General features: G+C 41.9%; 2 protein-coding genes across 3 annotated transcripts; both read right to left on the reverse strand.

Annotated features, from left to right (window-relative positions):
- Window positions 1–88: 88 nt before the first annotated feature.
- letmd1 (LETM1 domain containing 1) lies at window positions 89–6,865 on the reverse strand. 2 transcript variants are annotated; one of them, NM_001140873.2, is made up of 10 exons: window positions 6,713–6,837; window positions 6,177–6,316; window positions 5,759–5,874; window positions 5,466–5,548; window positions 4,935–5,121; window positions 4,513–4,614; window positions 2,868–3,020; window positions 1,232–1,328; window positions 729–1,123; window positions 93–241 (listed from the first exon to the last, which is right to left on the reverse strand). In NM_001140873.2, the coding sequence occupies exons 1-9, from the start codon at window positions 6,823–6,825 to the stop codon at window positions 1,050–1,052; spliced, it is 1,065 nt and encodes a 354-aa protein (NP_001134345.1). In that variant the 5' UTR covers window positions 6,826–6,837; the 3' UTR covers window positions 93–241; window positions 729–1,049. The 2 variants fall into 2 exon arrangements, with proteins under 2 accessions (XP_013991030.1, NP_001134345.1); XM_014135555.3 differs by having other exon boundaries at window positions 89–1,123; window positions 6,713–6,865.
- A 2,937-nt stretch (window positions 6,866–9,802) lies between these two features.
- rprm3 (reprimo, TP53 dependent G2 arrest mediator homolog 3) lies at window positions 9,803–10,712 on the reverse strand. Its single transcript, XM_014136471.3, has one exon. The coding sequence runs from the start codon at window positions 10,340–10,342 to the stop codon at window positions 10,016–10,018; it is 327 nt and encodes a 108-aa protein (XP_013991946.1). The 5' UTR covers window positions 10,343–10,712; the 3' UTR covers window positions 9,803–10,015.
- Window positions 10,713–17,748: the final 7,036 nt, after the last annotated feature.

Consider the following 17,748-nt stretch of genomic DNA (forward strand, 5'->3'; position numbering starts at 1 on the left):
GTTGACGTAAGTAATCGGTGACAATGCAATGTGCAGATCTAACTCGTTTCTTCTTGCTGTAAATAGCATTTCTCTACATTGACAAGTATTTCAGATAGTACATTTTATTTGACACAATCACCTTAATACACCAGAACAATCTAAAAGGAGTTGAACAAGTAGAAAAAGAATAAGAACATTAGTTTGCATATTTAGTATGAGAATCTTATTGGCAACTTCAAAACCACTGACTATTGATCATTTTAATTGCATTTCATTTTCTCTCCCCCCCCACACAATATTTCCAGGTAAAAAAAAAACATTAACAGCACTGTAGCTGTGCAGTTACTCGAAAGGTTCCACCTAAATGAAATGCATTTCCTATCAAGTAAACCGTGCTGTCATAGCTGAAACATGTTAAGGCCTGTTGAATTGCAGTGTGTCCTTTATAGCGGGTTCAATTCCCAGGACCACATGATTAAAGCATCTGCTGAATGGCATTCCCCAGTGTCTTGCGATTCTGTAACAACATTTCATCTACTCAACTCTCAAAGTTGCTCTTCCCCAATCTGAAAAGCTTACTTATACAGGGGGTTATGGTGGTACAGTACTATGACACCATATGCTCTCAAAAGGCTATGTAGTAGGTGTGGGTTGGAATGTCTGCAGACAATCTATTTTTCCAAATGTAACCTGTATTAATATGGTTAGCTGATCATTGACACACACCACCCCCCCCCCGCTATGCTCCACATCTTATGTGAAAACATCAGCTTTACAAGTAAACAAAACAACATTCAAGGCTGAGTACTGCACTTGAGCAGAGATTGCAAGTAAGCGTTTCCCTGTACCATTTACACCTGCTGTATCCTGTGCATGTGACAATTTGAGCCTGAAAACATTGGCCAGTAATCACATTTTCCTTCACAAATCCACTACATTAAGTAATCACTTTGTCCTTCTAAAAGTGAGTTGTAAAGCTTGGCATTTCTTCCATTGGTAGATTGCAGATGTTGGGTGAGAGATGGCTGAATTAATGGAAGTGGCAGATCACTCCTTGTTCCTTCCTGTCAATGGTGGGAGGGCTTTGGGTAGTTGGCAGAGAGCAAGACCATACTGTGCACAAGCAGAGACACCTCTGACTCTGGGAGAGAGGGACATAGAGAGAGTCATGAGGACAAACATCACCCTCCCCCACAAATATTTTAATTGAACAGACCACGCTATCAGGAGAGGGAAACAGATTAGATACCTTTCAGGTGAGAGGAGAACTGGAGCCACTGTGAAAGCCATTCCTGACACTGGTTGATGCTGAGACTGCCAGAATCAAGCCCCCTGACATAGCAGGCCTGATGAGACCAGGGTCAAGTTATCAATATGACTAGTATGTGTTTCATTTGTACATGTGGGTTTTTGCTGACATGATTACGTGGGTATAGAAAGTCAATGTTTGCCTTACAGCCTGAAAGACTTTAGTCATTTACACACAGTAACTAACAATATCCAAGTGAGGAAAAACTATTAAAATTAAACTGTAAAATACCCTAGTCGGATGAGTGAATACTTGGTGGAACCACCTTTTGCTTGAATTACAGCCATGAGTCTCTTTGAATACATCTCCACTAACTTTGCACACCAAGACTGAAATATTTGCCCATTCTTCCTTGCAGAATTGTTCAAGCTCAGTCAAATTGCATGCTGACTGCACTCAAGTCATTCCACAGATTCGATTGGGATTAGGTTGGCGCTCTGACTAGGGCACTCAAGGACATTCACCTTCTTGTCCTTCAGCCACTGTATGGTTGCTTTGTGTTGTCATGGTTCACGTTTCAACATCTTCCCATTTTCAACTTCCTGGCAGAGGTCTAGGTTCTCAAATCTGTTTATATTTCACTGTTCATTTTCCTTTCTATCCTGACAAGTGCTCCAGTCCCTGCTGATGAGACACCCCCACAACAGGATGCTGCCACTGTAGGCGTGGTGGTCTTTGGGTTTTCGCCAGACATATCGTTTTGCGTTCAGGCCAGAAAGTTCAATTTGTCTCATCTGGCCAAAGCACCTTTTGCTACTTGGCCTCAATCTACAATGTGCTTTTTGGCAAAGCTCAAACGAGACTTCATGTGGATTTTTTTTTTTAGGAGCGGTATTTTTCTTGCCACCCTCACATAGAGGCCAGATTTGTGGAGCACTTGATAGTGGTCACATGCACACATTAACCAGTCTTTGCCATAAAGGCCTGAAGCGCCTTCAAAGTCACCATTTGGTTTCTTGGTAGCCTCTGATCAGTCTCCTTGCCCGGTCATCCAATTTGGAGGGACGGCCTGATTATGCTGGGTCTGGGAGGTGCCATATGCCTTCCACTCCTTAATAAATGGTCGAAACTGTGCTCCGAGGGATAGACAAAGCCTTTGAAATCCTTTCACATCCATACCCTGACTTGTGCCTTTACACAACTTTCTCAGATCTTTTGAAAGTACCTTTTCACCCATTGTGGATTCTTTGCTTTGAAATGCACTACTAAGCAGTGGAGTCCTCTATGAACAACTGCTTTTATTCTGAACTAATCAAAGTCACTACAATTGATCACAGATGGAAGCCAATCAGCTTGATTTGTGATCTGGAAGGTGGTTGGTTATACCTCAAAGTTCGCAATTGCAACTCTAAGGGGGGGGAACTTATCCAAATAGGGTATTTTACTATTAATACATTTTCAGAGTTTGAGAAGAAAAAAAATACTTGGGATATTGTGGATTGTGTGTAAATAAAGCTGGAAAAAGTCATTGTTTTCATTTCAGGCTGTAAGGTAACAAAAGGTGAACATTTTGAAAGGGGGTGGTGACTTGCTATTCCCACTGTATTTACTAGGAGGTCAAGCGATGTGCACTGACCTGTCTCAGCTCAGAGTCATCCAACTGGTGCAGGCCATGTCTGCTGAGAGCACGGTCCAGCTGTAGCAGCTCTATGGCGTGGCTGTTCAGTCGAGTGCCAATCATGGGAGTTGGGAGGCGGGGAGTCAGGAAGAACAGGGGACAGAGTTGCCTCTGGAGAGAGAGAGGGACTTATGTTGATGTAATATTTTTCAGCTGAGACAAATACAGTGAGTCTGATACAGTACCAGTCAAAAGTTTGGACCTACTCATTCAAGTGTTTATTTTCTACATTGTAGAATAGTGAAGATGTCAAAACTATGAAATAACACATGGAATCATGTAGTAAGCAAAAAAGTGTTAAATCAAAATATTTTATGAGATTCTTCAAAGCAGCCACCCTTTGCCTTGGCGACAGCTTTGCACACTTGGCATTCTTTCAACCAGCTTCATAAGGTAGTCACCTGGAATGCATTTCAATTAACAGGTGTGCCTTGTTAATTTGTAGAATTTCTTTCCTTAATGCGTTTGAGACAATCAGGTGTGTCATACAGAAGATAGCCCTATTTGGAAAAATACCAAGTCCATATTATGGTAAGAACAGCTCAAATAAGCAAAGAGAAACAACAGTCCAATACTTTAAGACATAAGTCAGTCAAACCGGAACATTTTTAAATCACAAAAACCACTAAGCGCTATGATGAAACTGGCTCTCCTCGGAAGACCCAGAGTTACCTCTGCGGCAGAGGATAAGTTCATTAGAGTTACCAGCCTCAGAAATTGCAGCCCAAATAAATGCTTCAGAGCTCAAGTAACAGAAACGTCTCAAAATCAACTGTTCAGAGGAGACTGCGTGAATCAGGCCTTCATGGTCAAATTGCTCCAAAGGACACCAATAATACTTGCTTGGGCCAAGAAACACAAGCAATGGACATTAGACCAGTGGAAGTGAGATTTCTGGTTCCAACCACTGTGTGTCTGTGTGGTTCCCACTGAAGCATGGAGGAGGTGTAATGGTGCTTTGCTTGTGACACTCTCCGCTTAATTTATAATTCAAGACACACTTAATCAGCATGGCTACCACAGCATTCTGCAGCGATACGCCATCCCATCTGTTTTGCGCTTAGTGGGACTATCATTTGTTTTTCAACAGGACAATGACACAACACACCTCCAGGCTGTGTAAGGGCTATTTGACCAAGAAGGAGAGTGATGGAGTGCTGAATCAGATGACCTGGCCTACACAATCACCTGACCTCAACCCAATTGAGATGGTTTGGGATGAATTGGACCGCAGAGAAGGAAAAGCAGCCAACAAGTGCTCAGCATATGTGGGAACTCTTTCAAGACTGTTAGGAAAGAATTCTAGGTGAAACTAGTTGAGAATGCCAAGAGTGTGCAAACCTGTCAAGGAAAAGGGTAGCTACTTTGAAGAATCTAAAATATATTTTGATTTGTTTAACACTTTTTTGGTTATTACATTCTTCCATTTGTGTTCTTTCATAGTTTTGATGTCTTCACTATTATTCTACAATGTAGAAAATACTAAAAAATAAACTCAAATGAGTAGCTGTGTCCAAATGTCTGACTGGTACTGTACATGCAGTAAACCCATGGACTCATGTTTTAGGGAATTTCTGAATAAAGACTACTAGGAAAAACTGACCATCTGATTTGCGTTTATTCTCTTGATACTCAGGGGAGCTCCAGAAAACAAGCCTCGAATTGCCTGGATGTCAGATATGTTAGGGTGTACCCCACTTTGCACCTAAAAAACACATGGACTGGTCAGACATTGTTATTTTACTGCTGCTCGTCAATCATGTTACTTTCATTTCTTATATTTTTTGGTATTTAAAAAAAAAATGCATTGTTGGTTAGGGCTTGTAAGTAAGCGTTTCACTGTAAGGTATTTGGCGCATGTGACAAATAACATTTTATTTGACATCAGTGTCTAGAGGCATTTATTAGCTGCATTAGTCATCTATGGGAAAACATCCATGTTTGCCCAACAAAATGTTGGCCAATGGACACATTTGAACATCTGACGTATGCAAGGGAGGGGTTAAGTGTTTCTGTATCACCCGCCTTGTTGCAGAGGTCTAGTAGGCTGATCTTTAGGCGGCCATCTTTGACATGTGAACCTGCACTCTCAAGACCCTTCAGCACAGCCCAGTGGTGCTGGGCCCTGTGGGAATGGTTCACTTCCTGGAACTCAGTCTGCTGCTGGGGGGTCCAGAAGTGGCGGATCAGGAGCTGGCGGGGGAAAAGGTACCTGGTTGTGAAAAAGAGAGGAGGGAAGCAGAGGGAGGAGGGGCAGATGGAGGAATATGTAAGGCAGGGAGATGAAGGGAAGACAGGACACAAGGGGGGGTTAATACATTGTAAGGGGGGCACAATGTATTATCATTGGGGGCATACTGTATGTTTACAATGATTTATCAACCTTTTAACTCCCATTGACTTGAGAATTAGGCTATTTTGTAACTAAATATTTACATTTTAGTCATTTAGCAGACGCTCTTATCCAGAGCGACTTACAGTAGTGAATGCATACATTTCATTTCATGCATTATGAATCAAAGGAGGATGTTGAGGAGATGACTGAAATTAACTCACATTAGGACAAAAACCAGGTAGTTGGCAAATGGAGGAATAGAAATTAACAGCAGTGGAATGGCTTTGATCATGTCTCTGCGAAACTGAAAAACAAAGAAAGGTAAAGTTATAATTTACTATAACCCATGCTAAGGAACTTTTCAGACTTGGACATGCAGACATAGTAAAAGTAGTACTATGTATTGCAGGTCAAAGTGTTACAGTTCAAAGCCTTTAATGCAGATTAAAGACTGCTAACCACATTATCAAGAACTTTCCTTGTTATTCAAGTGTATGCCCTAGCCTCGACCGACCTGCCTGAGTTTCTCCATATCACGATAGGGCAAGTCCTGGACTTTGACACTGTTGGTGAGCATCCTTGTTTTTATCACCGTCACCTCTTTGGCATCTTGGAAAAGGAGTTGAATACCTGAAAAATTATAATACAAAAGATGGCTAATTTTCAGTGTACTGGCAGCACAGAAGCCTGCCTATGTGATGCATGGAATTGTTACATATTGAGCTAGGCCACCTGTGTGTTATTTTGCCTTCAAACGTGAGATCTTATTGGTTTACTGTATCTAGATAATTTTGCTAAGGTAATGTAGATCTGTAAATAGATACAAATAAAGAGATGCATTATGCCAAACAAAGGATAAACTGAGGCGGCTTGACTACCAATCAATATCACTTATAAGGTTTAACATAGTTCTATGGCAAGTAGAGTCTTACCTTTCGTAAAAGTGTGATAGAGAACATAAAACCGAGGAAAATATCTTTGGAGGAAGAGTTCATATTTGGCATTGGCCCCTTGCAGCCTTGACACAATTTGCAGGCCAATCCCTAGCCTGGATTTGGGGGATGAGTAGTGTCTGTAAAAGGACACAAAACGATTGTAATGAAACAAGAGCGGCTCATACGGTCAAGTACTTAAGAGTTTGACTCGTCTTTAAAAGTAGTACTGTTTGTATGACAACTCAGACAGTATCAAAATAAGTTTTTTTTTAAAAACAGAACTTTAATATGACAAGCTGGTTCAGATCTATTTGTGCCGACTTATGTCCAACAACTCTCGTAGTCGTTGTCAGGCCAAAAATGTAACGTTAGAATTCAAAATGTTGCACAGCTAGCCTTTATCTGACAGTGAACAGTGGTTGGGTGTTGCCCAGATCGAACAGTCAATGAGTTTACTCCAGAGAAGTGCCACATAACAACGACTCGACAACATCACGATACAAGTATATAACATCTTGCATGGGTTTTCATACCTTGCTCCAGAGGTGGCCGTGAAAGAGGAGTATATAACTGTAACCCCATTAGTTCTGATTCCGTACAAATCCACAGAGAAACGGCGGCACACCCCCGCACAGGACAGCGCCATTTTTAGAAGGGCAGATTGACAGCTTCTCTCTGCGTGATTGGCTGTATGATTACCGTAATGTACGCAATGTTTACCGTGCCGCAGTCTAGCAACATTTTGTTATGTTGCTAAATTCTAGCATGATGACTAAAACTATACTGAACAAAAATATACGACTCAAACTATACTGAACAAAAATATGAATGCAACATGTAAAATGTTGGTTCCATGTTTTATGAGCTGAAATAAAAGATCTCAGAAATGTTCCATACCCACAAAAATGTCTCTCAAATGTTTTGCGCAAATTTCTTTACATCCCTGTTAGTGAGCATTTCTCCTTTGCCAAGATAATCCATCCACTTGACAGGTGTGGCATATCAAGAAGCTGATTAAACAGCACAATCATTACACAGGTGAACCTTGTGCTGGGGACAATAAAAGGCCACTCATTTGGCAGTAGGTCCAACCTGCATCACAACCACAGACCACGTGTAACCACGCCAGCCCAGGACGTCCATATCTTGCTTCTTCACTTGCGGGGAACATTAGGAACACCTTCCTAATATCGAGTTGCAAGCCCCCCCCTCCCCAGGACTGAGAAAGGCAGAATGAATTACATAAGTTTAAGTTAAGAGGCACTCTGGCAGTTATTATGTTTTATATAGATGCATGCTATATATTATTCTCCCGAGTGGCGAAGCAGTCTAAGGCACTGCATCTCAGTGCAAGAGGCGTCACTACAGTCCCTGGTTTAAATCCAGGCTGTATCACATCCGGCTATGATTGGGAGTCCCATAGGGCGGCGCACAATTGGCCCAGCGTCGTCCAGGTTTGACCAGGGTAGGCCGTCATTGTAATAAGAATTTGTTCTTAACTGACTTGCCTAGTTAAAGGTTAAATAAAATGTTACTTCACTTTGACTCATTGACTATGCACATTTGAGAAAATAAATCACATTGACTATTTTGTTTGACTATAAATGCATGGTTTGTAACCTAACCTTTGACATGGTGATTGGTGTTTGTGTTCCCCTTTTGTAATATGATTTTTGCGGAAGTGTTTCCTTATACAAACTCTGCATGTAGGCTGTTAATGTATGTTCCTGACGCCCTCCTGCAGAGAGATTAAGATATTCCACGGTATTCAACCTGCCCAGGGACTGCGGTTGAAAATTAGCCGGCTGGCTAAAACCGGCACTTTTACTGAAACGTTGATTAATGTGCACTGTCCCTGTAAAAATAAAATAAACTCAAAAACTCAAATATTGCACATTATTAGATCTCTTCAAGATGCTCATTACGCTGACTGTAAAGTTGATTTAGCCTCAATGGATCTTGCTTTGATCTTTCAGTGATTTAATTTGATATAATTGGATTTTGGCCTGTAAAAATTGTTCATAATGTGAGGTAGAGTAATGTTCTGTCTCCATGAACGTTTACATGTCTACTAATTTGCATGTTGTGCTACAGAGAACTGAAGGAGTGAAATGGAAGGGACATTTGAGCAGATTGGATTTAAGTTGGACTGGATGTACTGTTCATAAAGACTAGCTACTGCAAGCGTCATCACTGTCAATGTTCATTAAATTTGTTTCAGAGCCACAGGTCTGCCCTAACTAGACGCATCTCAGCTGGCTCATTTAATCCACTGTGGCAGTTGAGCACACCAGCTCTGAGCAAGTGGGTTCTCTGGTAAGAGGGACTGCGATGACAGCTTTTGTCTGACAGCTCCCCCTGTGCTAGCCTATATTCTTGAAGTTGTTTGCCTTTGGTGGAAAATGCATCTACGTTTTATTTTTCTCTGTCAAACATGGTCGTCATGGGTAGCAAAATTCCGTTAACATGGTTAAGTTTTGCGCTTGTTGTGGCTGCTTCCTGAAAATATTAGCATTTTACAGCAAAGCTGTAGCTGTGTGTATCGCTAAACCACAGGGTATCAACTCTCAAAGAAAGTGACTAGGAGTTATGCACTGTGTGTACACACATCTTAGTATGGTCTTTATGTTTCTGTCATAAGTGTCCAAGTGGATATTTTTTCTTGCTGTCAATCACCTTTTAGTTGACTGAACAAGGAGCAAAATGGAAACAGATGGGGGGTGGGGGGGGGGACTCCCTTGTCGCTTCCTATTCATAACACATGACTGGAGTGCCGGGCCGTTCTGCCCTTGTCGTGATGGGAAGGTATTGCAGCTGTTTTCACTGGTGATGATGATGATGAGCTCAAGGTTGAAGCTCTAGGAGTCCGACTGTTCAACTTGAAATATGGGGGACGAGTTCCTCTGGCAGTCTGATCCTAAAGACACGATCCTAATAGCGATTGGTCAGAGCAACTAAATACACATGATCAAATCACCAAAGATGAATGGTCTGACATAGCCCTTGGCATGTAGCAGTGCATTAGACAGGAAATAATTATCGCATTGTGCTATCTTCGTTAAAAATCATCAATAGACTGTAAATGACTGTTGGTTATCTACTGAAGATTAATGTATAGATTCCTTCCATAATCAGAGGTTGCATGGGTGCATTGCTGTGGCTTAGTGTAAAAACTGTAGGCTATGCATAAAAGCCTCGAGTACAACCATATATTGCATAGCTCAAAACAAGATGGATTAACCAGGTTGTGGTTGATCGTGATCTCCTAAACCAAGATACTCTCTAGTAAAACACGATGCTTGTGATACATGACTGCGGAAAGCTATAGTGCTAAAAAGTTTGTAGTAAGATTTGAGAGCTATAGGATGCGGAGGAGGCAGGTGGATTTTATATCGTATGGCATTCTAATCACTTATTTGGATTATGGTTTTTTCCACTAGCTTCGGTTACATGTATTTGCCACCCGCTTTGGTCAACCTGATTAGTGGATGGCCTTCAGCAGCACGTTTATTAGAAGACACATACATGCCTTACCTTTGACATTAGCTATTTGCATTCAACTGCATAATGTAATTTGTTTTTAAACTCGCACAAAAGAAGCAAAAGAAGTTTACTGATATCCCACACATAGATTTTTATTGGTGTTCCTACAATGATGGAAAACATTCTATAGGGTAGGGTATAGGCTGTAAAAGGAAAACAAGCCCGATTTTGACAATTCAACTTTTAAAGGGTTCTCTTTCAACAAAAAGGTGATAAGAACAGTGAATAATAATATTCAAGAAACACACTGGAAACTAAAAAAAAAAAAGCATTACTTTAAAAAACAAGTAGGCCTATGAGGCAACCATGATCATATCATTGTCCGTAGACGGTCTCCGGTCTTCTACAAAAAGACTGATCATACTTTCTGTTTTAATTAGAAGATTGCAACCAAGGAAAAATATGCCAAAAATCACAGTGAGTGACAATACGCACAGGACCGCGATCTGCACCACACGCATTATGAAGAGGTCATGTTCCTCTGGATGAGACGCACCGAATCCATTGTCGGTGATAACTGCTGCTGCTGCTGAAACGTTGCAGCATACACGCACAGTGTCAAATCCTGAGTGCTCTTCTTCGGACACTGTTTTATTCAGTATTTTCCCGGCGACATCCATGTTGTTGAAATATTTTTTTTCCTGCAATAAATTGTCTGCTTTCTTTTTTCTTCAATTAAATCGGACTTATCCAACTCTATGAAGTTATCCAATCGTCTTCTGTAGGCTAGAAGCGAAGAATGGCAAATGTTTCATGATTCTCAGAAAATGTGATTCTTGGGTGAAATGATTCTCAAATTCCCAGTGAAATAGGCTACTCCCCGAACTATGATATTTCAAGAACAACTAAATAAAGCATGACACGAGGGTCAGCGTTCAAGTCAGATGAAGGTTAATAAAAGGTTCAACATTTATTGAGTAAAAACGAGACCGCAAAGACTTCCATTCTTTTTAGTGTAACGACACACTGCTCTCTGAAGGTTCTTTGCCAAGCTATGACACGAGGCTTTTAAAAGTAGGCGTGTGTGTGTGTGTGTGTGTGTTCGCGCGCGCTTCTCGACATTCTTGGGTGGCCTTTGCATCACTTGTCATGTCCACCTGATGGCAGTGTTAATGAATTTGAAGCTGAGTATTCTATTTTCTTGACTTTGTATGCACACAAGCAAACAAAAAATAGAATAACATTTTGAAACATATCGTCTCCATATACATCTAGGCCTATTATTGATGTTTTCCTCTTTCCACTGACTACTCATATAACTAATTTCAACAACCGAACGGATTATATCGATTAGAATTTGGAAAAACCTGTCCAGTCTGCTTCGATTAGGACATTGGTGATACTGTGTTATCTCTCATGGGTACTTTTATTTCATATCTCCAAAATGTCCTTGTTCCAATTGGTGGGAATTTGATGTTTCTCAAGCCACAGGTAAGTAAGCATGAGCGGTACAAATTACGTTTACAGAGCTCCAAGGCCACAAGTGGTGCGTTAATCCGAGAATTGGGATTTGCCCTGCCGACACATACTGAGTCTCATCCAAGTGGCATTATTGAATTCATGTGATGACTGGCTATTTTAAAATTGGCGTCTAATATTGGAGGTGTTCAGATGACAGCTTGCCTCCTTCCCTGTCGCCATCTGGGCTGAGATCATTTGAATCCCCCTAAGGCCTATACTCTAAACAAGACATGGCTGGCACTTACTTCAACTAGTTTAATTTCTTTTTAATCCCTTTTATAGTTGGAGCCATTGAATATGTGTGATTCTCGTAATGAAATACCCTTTTTGTTGCATTGATTGAGCTGCTAAAATGATATTGTTTTATGTAGGCCTAAATCCTACAATATGTGGACATCAGAAACTCACAAATAGGTTCCTTCTAGCCTAACAACTACTTGAGATGGTAATTGGTTTAGGCACATGGTTTGGGATTCCCTTGGCCTATACAAAGATATCTCTGTATTTCAATAGGGGTGGGGGTGGCAATCCTCATGAACCTGCTGTTTTTGACTCATATCTGGCCTCACCTTAACTTAAAGTCTCAGGGAGGACTGTTGGCCACCCCTAGTTTAGAATAACTATTGAGCAGGTGCTCTAACTGATCACCCACCAGTGCTCTGACTGGGAGGTTCCTCGATCTGTCTGCCAGCCCATACAGTGCCTTCAGAAGTATTCATACCCATTGACTTACTCCACATTTTGTTGTGTTACAACCTGAATTCAACTCAATTCAAAATGTATTACATTCTCATCCATCTACACACAATACGCCATAATGACAAAGTGAAAACATATTTTTAGAAATGTTGCAAATGTATTAAAAACGAAATATACAAATATCTCATTTACATAAGTATTCACACCCCTGAGCCAATGCATGTTAGAATCACATTTGGCAGTGATTACAGCTGTGAGTCTTTCTCTGTAAGAGCTTTGCACACCTGGATTGTACAATATTTGCTCATTATTCCTTTAAAAATTCTTCAAGCTCTGTCAAGTTGGTTGTTGATCATTGCTAGACAGTCATTTTCATTTCTTGCCATAGATTTTCAAGCTAATTTAAGTCAAAACTGTAACTAGGCCACTCAGGAACATTCAATATTGTCTTGGTAAGCAACTCCAGAGTATATTTGGCATTTTGTTTTAGGTTATTGTCCCGCAGAAAGGTGCATTCGTCTCCCAGTGTCTGTTAGAAAGCAGACTGAACCAGGTTTTCCTCTAGGATTTTGCCTATACTTAGCTCTATTCCGTTTCTTTTTATCCTGAAAAACGCCATAGTCTTTGCCGATGACAGGCATACCCATAACATGATGCAGCCACCACCATGCTTGAAAGTATGAAGAGTGTGTCACGAGGAGCGGAACAGGAGCAGACTCAGATGAGGAGACTGGGATGAGGTAACCAAGGTATTTAATAAAACACAGGGGGGAGATTGAGTGCAGGCCAGGGGAAACTTGGGCGGGTTGCTGGAAACCAGGTGCGGAGGCTGAGGCTGGAGCGAGAGGGGTTGGGACAGGGTAAGCAGGTCCGGAGGGGAATCCAAGGGAGCGTAAAGTGTGGAATCCAGGACAGAGTAGCAGGACTGACAAGAAGTCAGACTGGAGACAGGGACCAGAGTTAGAGCGTGCAGAACTGTAGTGGAGAGGAAAACAGCGTCAGGCAAGGGAAACCAGGCACAACAGGAACAAACGGCTAGAAACATAGAGTGACTAGGCAGAGATTACGATTTGGCAGTGTGGAAGTGATATTGATACAATATGTGTAGAGATTCAGCCACGCACACACACACACACACACACACACACTCACACACACACACACACACACACACACACACACACACACACACACACAGAGGGAGAGAGCATTGGGGGAGTGGCGGCAGGTCAAGGAGACACCAGATGAGCACTAGAGGTCGTGACAGGAGCAGATGTGACAGAGTGGTAGTCATTCATGTGCTAGGCTGGATTTTCTCCAAACACAACACTTTGTATTCAGGACATAAAGTACATTTCTTTTCCACATTTTTTGCAGTTTTACTTTAGTACCTTATTGCAAACAGGATGCATGTTTTGGAATATTTTTTATTCTGTACAGGCTTCTTTCTTTTTACTCTGTAATTTAGGTTAATATTGTGGAGTATACTCAAAGGGAGGGCTCTCAAGCTCAAAGGGATATTCAAAGTCTGCTCTTTTTTTTGTAATCTACCAATACATGCCCTTCTTTGCGAGGCATTGGAAAACCTCCCTGGTCTTTGTGGTTGAATCTGTGTTTGAAATTCACTGCTCAACTGAGGGACCTTACAGATAATTGTATGTGTATAATTGTATGTGTGGAGTACAGAGATGAGGTAGTCATTCGAAAATCATGTTAAACACTATTATTTCACACAGAGTGAGTCCATGCAACTTTTGTGACTTGTTAAGCACATTTGTACTCCTGAACTTATTTAGGCTTGCTATAACAAAGGGGTTGAATAGTTATTGACTCAAGACATTTGAGCTTTTCATTTTTTATTAATTTGTTAACATTTCTAAAATCATAATTCCACTTTGACATTATGGGGTAATTGTGTGTAGGCATGTGACACAAAATCTCAATTTAATCCATTTTAAATTCAGGCTGTAAAACAACAAAATGTGGAAAAAGTCAAGGAGTGTGAATACTTTCTGAAGGCACTGAATCTACACTTTTGCTGAATCTGAACATGCAATGTCTGTTAACAGCTTTGGTAGGCCTACTCCTTGTCCCAGCATGAGAGACTACAGTCTATGGTGCCACCAATGAATAAGAATGCAATGGGTGCATTTCATCAAAGGCCAATGCCACCAATCTCTCATCACATGTCATTTACAGTCACCTCCAAAATGACTGGCACCCTTGAAAAAGATGAGCAAAAAATTATGTATAATATAAAATCAAATGTTATTGGTCACATACAAATATTTAGCAGATGTTATTGCGGGTGTAGCAAAATGCTTGTGTTCCTAGCTCCGTGCAGTGCAGTAATATCTAACAATTCCCAACAATACACACAAATCTAAAGTAAAATAATGACATCGGGTGCTGTAGGTGTCCTGAAGGGCAGGCAGTGTGGCCCCGGTGATGCGTTGGGCAGACCACCCCACCCTCTGGAGAGCCCTGCGGTTGCAGGTGGTGCAGTTGCCGTACCAGGCGATGATACAGCCCGACAGGATGCTCTCAATGGTGCATCTGTAAAAGTTTGTAAGTGTCTTTGCCTCCTGAGGTTGAAGAGGTACTGTTGCACCTTCTTCACCACACTGTCTGTGTGGGTGGATGATTTCAGATTGTCAGTGATGTGCACACTGAGGAACTTGAAGCTTTTTCACCTTCTCCGTCGATGTGGATGGGGGCGTGCTCCCTCTGCTGTCTCCTGAAGTCCACAATCAGCTCCTTCATTTTGTTGACGTTGAGGGAGAGGTTATTTTCCTGGCACCACCCCGTCAGGGCCCTCACATCCCTGTAGACTGTCTCATCATTGTCGGTAATCAGGCATACTACTGTTGTGTCGTCTGCAAACTTGATGATTGATTTGGAGGCGTGAGTGGCCACACAGTCATGGGTGAACAGAGAGTACAGGAGGGGGCTGAACACGCACCCTTGTGGGGCCCCTGTTCTGAGGATCAGCGTAGCGGAGGTGTTGTTTTCTACCTTCACCACCTGGGGGCGACCCGTCAGGAAGTCCAGGACCCAGTTGCACAGGGCAGGTTTAGACCCAGGGCCCCGAGCTTAATGATGAGCTTGGAGGGTACTATGGTGTTGAAGGCTGAGCTGAGCATTTTTACATAGGAATTCCTCTTGTCTAGATGGGATAGGGCAGTGTGATGACGATTGGATTGTCTGTGGATCTATCAGGGCGGTAAGCAAATTGAAGTGGGTCTAGAGTGTCACGTAAGGTGGAGGTGATATGATCCTTAACTAGCCTCTCAAAGCACTTCATGATGACAGAAGTGAGTACTACAGGCCGATAGTCATTTAATAATGCAAATACTGAGCAATACATAAATAATGAAAATACTGAGCCATTCTGTATACTCAACATTTTTTGAAAAATATATTATTTTATACTAGTACAATTGCTCAGAGAAAAAACTCAGATAGGTGTTGACATTATTGGCACCCCTATTTGTAATACTTTGTGCACCCTCCCCTTGTAAGAATAACATCACTTAGTATGTTTCTGTAATGTTTAATGAGATTGGAGAACACATTGGGAGCGATCTTAGACCATTGTTCCATACAGAATCTTTCCAGATCCTAGATATCCTTTGGTCTGCAGCGCTTATGGACTGCCCTCTTCAATTTAAACCACATGTTTTCAAAGGGGTTCAAGTCTGTAGACTGAACATTGTCTTGCTGGAAGATCCACCAAGTTTCAGCCTCCTGTCTGACGCAACCCCATTTTTGCCTAAAATGTCCTCTTACTTATAGAGTTCATGATGCTGTTGACCTTAAAAAGGCCCCCTGTACTTGTGGAAGCAAAATAGCCCCATAACATCAAATATCCACCACCATATTTTGCAGTGGGTATGAGGTAATTTTCTGCATATGCATCCTTCTTTTGAGGCAAATCCCCCACTGTTTATTTTTACTTGTTAAACAAAGTACACTTTTTTTCTGAGAAATTTAATTAATATAAAATTATATATTTCCAGACACTTGCATTTGCCTCTGACTGCTCTGGGCCTTAGCTTTATTTTATTTCACGTGGCTGCTTGTGTCTGGCATGTGATCCCTCTGACCTCCTCATGCCTGGGCTGGCTGGCTGTCTGGGTGGTGTGCATGCCACAAGCAAGTTTCAGGCGTGTGTCCAAGAGAAGTGGAGCCCAAGCCTCCCTGTCACTCTTGTTTTATAATTGTAACATTCTCATGTTCTCACAGCCACCCCATTTCCAAAACAGTGCATGGTTGGTAGACAGTCGGTGGCGGGGTCTGGGCTGGAGTGACCCTGTACTCTTATCCTTCTGAAGATTGTAAATCCATGACTTTTCAGTTCTCTTCATGTGCTCTTTAAGAAACGTGATTTCTCTTTTTCAAAGGGTGGGGTACTCATACGCACTACGGCATACCATCACCCACATAACTGCTGTAATCAGAGTGATAGTGACTCTATCCAATTACTCTTGCTGGATGAGTCTTGGTATTTTTTATAAGGTTGCCATGACCTTCACAAGTTCGTATTGGGTTTCCATAGCAGACATTGAATTTCGTAATCTGCACATCAAGCGAAAAACATTCCCTCCCTGCTCAGTATGCACCTCTTCCCAACACTGTCCTTTGGGTTTCTTGTCCTGCCCTAATAGTAAGAGGCATATTAAACCAGAATATGTTCAGGTTTAGGAGCTTTTCAATATCAGACAATGGGAAACTAAAAGACCTGCACATGTACAGTATTACTACCACCTGTCTCAAAGTTGAAGCCCCATGTAAAGGCTTAGATGGGACACATGCATGCAGTAGGAGTAGCTTAATGGGACAAGGTGAAATAATCTGTGAAAGAATGTGACTTTTACAGTGAGGGGAAAAAGTATTTGATCCCCTGCTGATTTTGTACGTTTGCCCACTGACAAATAAATGATCAGTCTATAATTTAATGTTAGGTTTATTTGAACAGTGAGAGACAGAATAACAACCAAAAAATCCAGAAAACGCATGTCAAAAATGTTAGACATTTATTTGCATTTTAATGAGGCAAATAAGTATTTGACCCCTCTGCAAAACATGACTTAGTACTTGGTGGCAAAGCCCTTGTTGGCAATCACAGAGGTCAGATGTTTCTTGTAGTTGGCCACCAGGTTTGCACACATCTCAGGAGGGATTTTGTCCCACTCCTCTTTGCAGATCTTCTCCAAGTCATTAAGGTTTCGAGGTTGACGTTTGGCAACTCGAACCTTCAGCTCCCTCCACAGATTTTCTATGGGATTAAGGTCTGGAGACTGGCTAGGCCACTCCAGGACCTTAATGTGCTTCTTCTTGAGCCACTCCTTTGTTGCCTTGGCTGTGTGTTTTGGGTCATTGTCATGCTGGAATACCCATCCACAACCCATTTTCAATGCCCGGGCTGAGGGAACGAGGTACTCACCCAAGATTTGACGGTACATGGCCCCGTCCATCGTCCCTTTGATGCGGTGAAGTTGTCCTGTCCCCTTAGCAGAAAAACACCCCCAAAGCATAATGTTTCCACCTCCATGTTTGACGGTGGGGATGGTGTTCTTGGGGTCATAGGCAGCATTCCTCCTCCTCCAAACACGGCGAGTTGAGTTGATGCCAAAGAGCTCCATTTTGGTCTCATCTGACCACAACACTTTCACCCAGTTGTCCTCTGAATCATTCAGATGTCCATTGGCAAACTTCAGATGGGCATGTATATGTGCTTTCTTGAGCAGGGGGACCTTGCGGGCGCCGCAGGATTTCAGTCCTTCATGGCGTAGTGTGTTACCAATTGTTTTCTTGGTGACTATAGTCCCAGCTGCCTTGAGATCATTGACAAGATCCTCCCGTG

Source organism: Salmo salar, chromosome 13, assembly GCF_965601325.2.
Source record: "Salmo salar chromosome 13, fSalSal1, whole genome shotgun sequence".
Taxonomy (NCBI): Eukaryota; Metazoa; Chordata; class Actinopteri; order Salmoniformes; family Salmonidae; genus Salmo; species Salmo salar.